The following is an 8,297-nucleotide window of genomic DNA, read 5'->3' as shown; positions in this document are numbered from 1 at the left end:
AGTAGGGGTCACTGGCTTAGTAACTTGGCCCAACGTTACATGAAAGAAGATACTGTTCAGTTCACTTGGATAGCATCTTCATTTGTTGGGCATTTGTATCTTACCACTTCCTTTGTGTACCAGTAGAGGTCACTGGCTTGGTAACTGGGCCCAACGTTACATGAAAGAAGATACTGTTCAGTTCACTTGGATAGCATCTTCATTTGTTGGGCATTTGTATCTTACCACTTCCTATGTGTACCAGTAGAGGTCACTGGCTTGGTAACTGGGCCCAACGTTACATGAAAGAAGATACCGTTCAGTTCACTTGGATAGCATCTTCATTTGTTGGGCATTTGTATCTTACCACTTCCTATGTGTACCACAGTAGGGGTCACTTGCTTGGTGACTGGGCCCAACGTTACATGAAAGAAGATACTGTTCAGTTAACTTGGAGAGCATCTTCATTTGTTGGGCATTTGTATCTTACCACTTCCTATGTGTACCACAGTAGGGGTCACTGGCTTGGTAACTGGGCCCAACGTTACATGAAAGAAGATACTGTTCAGTTCACTTGGATAGCATCTTCATTTGTTGGGCATTTGTATCTTACCACTTCCTATGTGTACCACAGTAGGGGTCACTGGCTTGGTAACTGGGCCCAACGTTACATGAAAGAAGATACTGTTCAGTTCACTTGGAGAGCATCTTCATTTGTTGGGCATTTGTATCTTACCACTTCCTATGTGTACCAGTAGGGGTCACTGGCTTGGTAACTGGGCCCAACGTTACATGAAAGAAGATACCGTTCAGTTAACTTGGAGAGCATCTTCATTTGTTGGCCATTTGTATCTTACCACTTCCTATGTGTACCAGTAGAGGTCACTGGCTTGGTAACTGGGCCCAACGTTACATGAAAGAAGATACCGTTCAGTTAACTTGGAGAGCATCTTCATTTGATGGGCATTTGTATCTTACCACTTCCTATGTGTACCAGTAGGGGTCACTGGCTTGGTAACTTGGCCCAACGTTACATGAAAGAAAATACTGTTCAGTTCACTTGGATAGCATCTTCATTTGTTGGGCATTTGTATCTTACCACTTCCTATGTGTACCACAGTAGGGGTCACTGGCTTGGTGACTGGGCCCAACGTTGCATGAAAGAAGATACTGTTCAGTTCACTTGGATAGCATCTTCATTTGTTGGGCATTTGTATCTTACCACTTCCTATGTGTACCACAGTAGGGGTCACTGGCTTGGTAACTGGGCCCAACGTTACATGAAAGAAGATACTGTTCAGTTCACTTGGAGAGCATCTTCATTTGTTGGGCATTTGTATCTTACCACTTCCTATGTGTACCAGTAGGAGTCACTGGCTTGGTAACTTGGCCCAACGTTTCATGAAAGAAGATACTGATCACTTGGAGATCATCTTTTCCCTGCCCACAGGCATAGACACCAGGTACGAAGAACATGTATTTCATGTCTCATTCAAAGGATGATCAAGGAAGTTACTTTGATTCTGGACTGCAGTAAAGTGAGTTGTTGAAGATCACAAGCAAGCAATATGGTTTTAGTATCACACCGAAGATGTTCACATTATGAATCCGCTGGCCCACATCACCTCTGAAAGGGATTGTTGTTGATAAATGGGCAGCATCTCTCCTAAAATGTCCATATAGTCTGGTTGAATACAGATTAAGATTGTGATGTCCTCTGGATGTCTAAATGGCATGGACCTTCTCTGTAGGCCTACTGTGGTCTAGAACACTCATTCCTGGGCGGATCCATGTGCTGGTAACCAGCCAAAGCAAACTCAGATAGATCCCCTCCCCTCCCACCACCCCAGCAGTGTCAAGGCCTATGGGCCATAAAATGGATGGGGGCATGGCCAAGCCAAGGGCCCTGAAGTGACACTGGGTGATATTATATGAATTAAGACGAGCATATGCTTTTATCTAACACTCTCATGTACATTTACACTAGGCCTTTCTGTACAAAATTGAAGCAAAAGCATTTGCTAGACTTTATTCATATCACCAGCCAAATCCTGACATCACTGATTTTCAATATACTCCACCCTGCGCCTCTTGATATTTCAAGGAGCATACGAGAGGTAGGAGTATAAAAAACCTATATCTCAGGATGTATCAGCCAATGGTCAGATGGTCAGATTGTGACGTCACAGAACGAATTTAATTCCCGCGCCCCGCCGCTTGAACATGTGACCCCCTTTTTTTCGTACTATCGACACGCTCTGTATTCCAGCACGCGTTGTACCCGTGTCGTGTACATCAGTCTGCGGGATTCCCCACCCGCCGTCGCATATCCTGTCTTCATCGAATCCGGGACCGAATCATCTTTCAAGTCAATCAAGAGGCTTGACACTCAACGTATTGGAACCTATAGGGTAATTACAATACTCTGTAAGAGTCAGCCGAGTGATTTCATTATAACATGCTGTACCCGGTCGTGGTAGGCTACTACCCGTAGATATTTTCACTTTGTTTGACTGTATAGGCCTATATAGGCTTACATGTCCTATATCTATCTATTATCATGTAGAAGAAACTGGGAATGCTGAAAGTGAGAAACGCCGCTGAAAAACATATGTCAAACTTCAGACTTGACAAACTATTAGAAAGATATTATCCTTACACAGGCCACTCAATCGGGGATGAGAAAATAATGGGTTTGTAAAAGAATTTAGAAGAGGGAGCAAGAAATCCACTGTACAGAGGTCTAATGGCAGGACCTCTGTAGATTCCTTCTGACATGTCTGAGCAACGTTTCTTTCTTCTACCTTCATCCACAGGCCCCTGAAGCCTACTTAGCGGGATTATCGGGCTTAATAATGGGATGAGCCAGGAAAGGAGATGAATCCTGTTAACTAGGCTTCAGAGGCCTGTGCTTCATCATTGACTATTCTGGGGGGGGGGGGATCTTATCCCCCTTACCCTGGATTTAGTGGCCTGTGGTCAGTCTTTCCATCTAACAGCATGTTTTAGTAGGACCTCGAAAAAAAAACTTTTTATATGTACAGTGGAACCTCCCTTAGCGGACACCTCTCTATAAAGGACAGCCCCTCTATTAAGGACACTAGTTTTGGTCCCAAATTGGTTGTTTCCATTCAATTTGACCTCTCTAATCAGGACACCTTTCCATTAAGCACAGCACTAGATAATTATTTATTATGGGGAGGTTCTACTGTAATTGTGTATGTCTGTGTGCTTTCTTTTAGGCCTACTTCATGACTTCCATCTCTTCTGTCATCTGGTTTTAGTCCCTTGCTACTTTTCATTTTTGGCAGGAATAAGCAAACGCAATGCCACGAAACTATGTCGACAACGCTTCCAACCGTAGGCTTGGCCGTGTGGGCATGGTTGTCGGGAGCATGCCGGTGTCCAGAGGTTCTAGTGGGAGCAGTTTCGGTGGGTATGGCTCGACCAAGACCTACGTAGACAACTCGTACAACCGTAGCCTTGGACGTGTAGGAATGGAGCACGGAACTGCTGTTGTGTCGAGGTCGTCTGCTAGTGGAGTGTCTTCTGGCTACTCGGGGTCACCTAAGACGTATGTGGATAACTCGTACAACCGTAGCCTTGGACGTGTAGGAATGGAGCACGGAACTGCTGTTGTGTCGAGGTCGTCTGCTAGTGGAGTGTCTTCTGGCTACTCAGGGTCACCTAAGACGTATGTGGATAACTCGTACAACCGTAGCCTTGGACGTGTAGGAATGGAGCACGGAACTGCTGTTGTGTCGAGGTCGTCTGCTAGTGGAGTGTCTTCTGGCTACTCAGGGTCACCTAAGACGTATGTGGATAACTCGTACAACCGTAGCCTTGGACGTGTAGGAATGGAGCACGGAACAGCTGTCGCATCGAGATCCTCTTCGGCAGCATATGGAAATGGGGCATCTCCCAAGACGTATGTGGATAACGCTTTAAATCGAAGTTTGGGTCGAGTTGGTTTGCCGCATGGAACAGCCGTTTTGTCTGAATTTGGACCTTCTGGGTCTGGATTGTCATCAACCTATGTTGATAACGACTACAATCGAAGGTTGGGACGAGTTGGTTTAGAGAAAGGCAAGTGAACTCTAGTGTCATATTGCTATCGTTGGTTGCGGTGAGGCAATGTACAAGGCAGCACAGAGAAAATCCATGTAAAGATATGATATCTAAATTATACAGAGATTTATTTAGTATATTATATGCTAGAAAGCCAAAGCGTTCCAATGGACCCATGTTAGATAGCACTTTAAAGGGGGACTATAGGCAGGATCAGGGGGTTAAATATTCCATCTTATATGCACTGTAACAGCACTGGGTCATGTTTGATTCAGCACTAAATGTATTCCTGGTACAAGCCTGAATAGTTTTGACGTACTGTGAGAGTGGAGAGACCCCTATTGGTGACTCTTTGTAACTTTATCTTGCCTACCTAGCTGCTGCCTATAGAATCCTTTTAAGCATTCAAGGAAATTGTAGCTTTCTAATATGTTATAAAATATTATTTGCAGGAACAGCCGTAGTATCTAAGAGTGCATCCAGCTCCCGCGATTTACAATTCCGAGTCTATAAAGACAACGACTTTAATCGCAGGATTGGGCGTGTTGGCTTACCATTGGGTAGCATGGTGGTTTCCCGCTCCTCAAAATTGTCACAGTCAAGACTTGTCACACCTCGCCAGACATCAAAAAGATGGCAAGCTTCTCGGGACCTCCTGTATCGCTTCTTAGCCAATCCTGTGAGTACATGTACATCTCTCTTTAGATCATGCTATGCAGGTGAGATCTGAACAATGTGATGGTTGATTTGGCTGTTGATGTACTTGTATGGTATATTACATGATGTAATTGCAGCAGGAGGGTCTACCTTCCACCTCTATTATTATAATATGTCTAAACATTTATATATACATGTACCTTCAAATTCATGTGTACTTTTCTTTTCTAGGATGATGACATGGACTTTGATTATGGTCCATCTGATCCAGAAACCCAAAAAGAGACAACTCAACAGGTGATTGATGTCATTCACCGTATGGAAGAGGTCCGCTTGTGGCAGGAAAAATCCCACACAAACAGAAAGCCTTCGACATCTCGTGCCCTCATGCAGAGCTATCAGGGCGAGAGAATCATCTTCAAGGAATTGGATCTGAAGAAAAAGATCGGGCATGGTGGCTTTGGCGATGTCTACTTTGCTGAGTGGAAGGGAACTGTTGTTGCCGTCAAGAAACTGCGGGTCCAGAGGGTGTCGCAGAAATGCCTAAAGGAATTCCATTCTGAAATCCGTGTTTTCTGCATGCTCGACCACCCGAACATTGTTAAGTTCCTTGGCGCATGTGTTGTTACACCCAAAGTTGCTATTGTCATGGAATACATGGAGAAGAGCCTGTTTCAGAAGGTAATTCATTGAATCTGATTGTGAATATAGGCTTTAAAGGGGAACTGTTGGCAGGAGCTTGGGGTCAAATTTGTAATCCTCAGGTGACCGGTATTCACAATTAGCTTTGGGGTCTAGTTGCATTTGATTTAGTGATAATTATATTCCTTAAGCTGGCGTGAACAGTGTGAATGTAATGTGATAAAGACTGTCTTGCAAGGCTCGGTTCCTGGAGGGAGGAAGCGAGGAAGACCTCGGAAAAAATGGGATGGACAATATCAACATCCTACCTTACTTGTTCCAGATCCACATGGAGGATGATGACATTTCCGAGGAGGGGAAACTGTCGATCATGAGCCAGGTCGTCAATGGTCTGGATTACCTGCACTTGAATGGCATTGCCCACTGTGATGTCAAGTCTCAAAACGTCCTGTTGAATTATGAGGAGGCAACGGGTCAATATGTTGCAAAGATCACTGATTTTGGTCTGAGTATAATGAAGAGCGATGCGGACGCGTCTACCACCAAGACAGGCCAGGTAAGGTCATGGATTCAGCAATCTACAGTACAGGTCCCAGTTGCTCAATTGGCATTGGCAGTAACATTGGCATTAAGTCATAAGACTGCTATTGTTAATGAAATTTACTGCAAGAAATAATGCTTCTTTGAAGGAACACTGGTGTTTCTCTTTTATGCTGATTGAGCAACTGGGCCCAGTCTGGTTGACTGTCATTTAGTGGAGGTATGCGTAATGCTGTGGTTGGTCACACTGTTATGATGGTTCTGCCCTTCTCCAAGATACCTTGCAGTTGGAGGCTGATCATTTAGCAACATTTGCAGTTTTCATTATTGGAGTCTTCAATTTCCCAGATGAACTGCACTACTCTGATCTGTCCAAAGCTATCTGGTTTTGTGGTTACAGGGGCTTGCCATTTTGACTAATACTCAAAGCAGGTACACCCCACCATAAGAAGGCCAGGGTCGGAACTTGACTTCTAGGGTTTTTGTTAACGTGAGTATTTGGTGAAAAAAAGGGAGCTGACAGACCTCCTCTGTGACTGTGGCATCCCAGCACTAGCAGTCCATTTTAGGTGGCCAACTTTCACATTTGTTCATTTTCTTTCACAGGTCCAGGGTGGGACTCCTCGATATTCTTCACCAGAAGTATTAAGGGGAGAAATCCTCAATCGGAAGGCAATGATGAAGTCGGATGTCTACTCTCTTGGTCTTGTTCTGTATGAGATCATTTGTGCAGAGGAACCATTCAGTGGCTACAATCAAATGCAGCTTGTACGTTTCGTGGGCAATGGTCGTGTGATTCCCGACTTTGGAGATGACATCAACCCCTCAGTCACCCAGGTGGTAGAGCAGTGCTGGAAACGTAATCCGCTTCAGCGCCCATCCACTTCCTACTTGCGAGATAACATGTGTAGTTTCCCCTACTTATATGAACTGTAAATGAGCTAAAGATGCCAGAATCTAGCAATCACAACAGGGGACCAGAATGTCAAAAATCACAGTAAGAGGTGACTATTGACTATTTCTTATGAACTACAAGTGAGAGATGCTCGAATGCTGCTTGATAAACTTGTCAATTAATATTTACTTAAAATCATCATTTAGTGCAATACCCGGGTGGGTGCTTTTTTCAGTTTTGATTTAGGTGCAGAAATGAATAGAGAAAGATTATTTCTTTCAGAGCAATACCGGTCTAAGTCAAGGTAAAGTTCGAATCGACATTATATGCATGAAGTTTTGCAAAATCACTTAGTGTAATGTAATTTGTGTGCACTGTAAAAGCCTCCCATATCATGCCTCCACTTTAACCAATATGCACCCACCCCCCTATTGCACTAAATGCACTAAGGTGCTCAATTATGTTAATGATCATCATGATAATTGTCATAACAGCCCAAGCTGTTATTTGTTACACATTATCATCAGCTACATATAATAGGTTTTTAATTACTCCTGGCGCTGTATGCAATGTATACATTTATAAGAATTTTGTAAGAATTTATAAGAATTTTGATACAATAAATCAAATATTTTTTCATATGGTTCTAAAATTATGCTCTTGAATTTTCTGATTGTGACTATTATTGAAATACTGCACACCTCAGCTTTCAATCTATCATGGACAGAATATGACTTTGTCCATGTGCAGACGATGTCCTTGAATTACATTTGTCATATTGGCAACTTTCCCCAACCTCACAGTTTGGAGAGCCCATCCAACAACACCCGATAAGCAGAAAAAATCGACAGCCCACTATTGCCGTGACAGTGATCTTGGCAAGGTTTTGTATGGATGGCTGTGACATTAGTTCATCATCTGACAACATGGCATGCGGGTGGAGCTGGTTGTGATATACATGTAGTGAACACATTCCATTCCGTGTTTACACAAGTTCCAGCATCCCGACTCTCATGGTTTTATTACTCCTTTCTAAATGTACAGAAATTGTTCAGTTGTAAAAACTTGGGTGGTCAAGTCTTAAGGTTCCGTGGACAAACTCGCCACGAACTGTTTGAGATGATGCCATGGAATAGTGCCCACTCCACAATGTCTGATGTGTCAATGAACGAAGGAACATCGTGATTGACATTCACTTCTCTATGATCCGACTGTGACAAAGTCCATTTGCCACTTTCTTTCAGCAGCCATGAGGTATTTACCGACATTGTCTACTGGTCTGACTACTTTTCATAGTGTTATTGTCCATGGAACACTGTCCAATTTTTTTTTTCTATATCCGCTGGTTGTAAAATTGTTCATCTTGCACATTGTCCGATTTTCAGTTGAATACCGTCTGGTTGTTAAAGGGGAAGCATTGGTTTAAAAACAGTCCATATTATATAACAAAAGACCACCTTTTCAATGTTAAGATATTCGTTTATTGTTGTCATGGCAGTAGAATCTGTTTAAGAAA

At 43.3% G+C, this 8,297-nt stretch overlaps 1 protein-coding gene across 3 annotated transcripts; it reads left to right on the top strand.

The window, feature by feature from the left end:
• Positions 1–2,293: 2,293 nt before the first annotated feature.
• On the top strand, positions 2,294–7,376 carry LOC135483655 (probable serine/threonine-protein kinase roco5). 3 transcript variants are annotated; one of them, XM_064764648.1, is made up of 6 exons: positions 2,294–2,390; positions 3,291–4,065; positions 4,500–4,726; positions 4,936–5,385; positions 5,669–5,902; positions 6,493–7,376. In XM_064764648.1, the coding sequence occupies exons 2-6, from the start codon at positions 3,306–3,308 to the stop codon at positions 6,820–6,822; spliced, it is 2,001 nt and encodes a 666-aa protein (XP_064620718.1). In that variant the 5' UTR covers positions 2,294–2,390; positions 3,291–3,305; the 3' UTR covers positions 6,823–7,376. The 3 variants fall into 3 exon arrangements, with proteins under 3 accessions (XP_064620718.1, XP_064620720.1, XP_064620721.1); XM_064764650.1 differs by having other exon boundaries at positions 2,300–2,406; XM_064764651.1 differs by lacking the exon at positions 2,294–2,390 and adding an exon at positions 2,413–2,455.
• The last annotated feature ends 921 nt before the right edge of the window (positions 7,377–8,297 follow it).

The sequence above is a fragment of the Lineus longissimus genome, chromosome 2 (assembly GCF_910592395.1).
Source record: "Lineus longissimus chromosome 2, tnLinLong1.2, whole genome shotgun sequence".
NCBI classification, from domain to species: Eukaryota; Metazoa; Nemertea; class Pilidiophora; order Heteronemertea; family Lineidae; genus Lineus; species Lineus longissimus.
The sequence above is the reverse complement of the archived record's forward strand: the minus strand, read 5'-3'. Positions and strand labels throughout refer to the sequence as shown.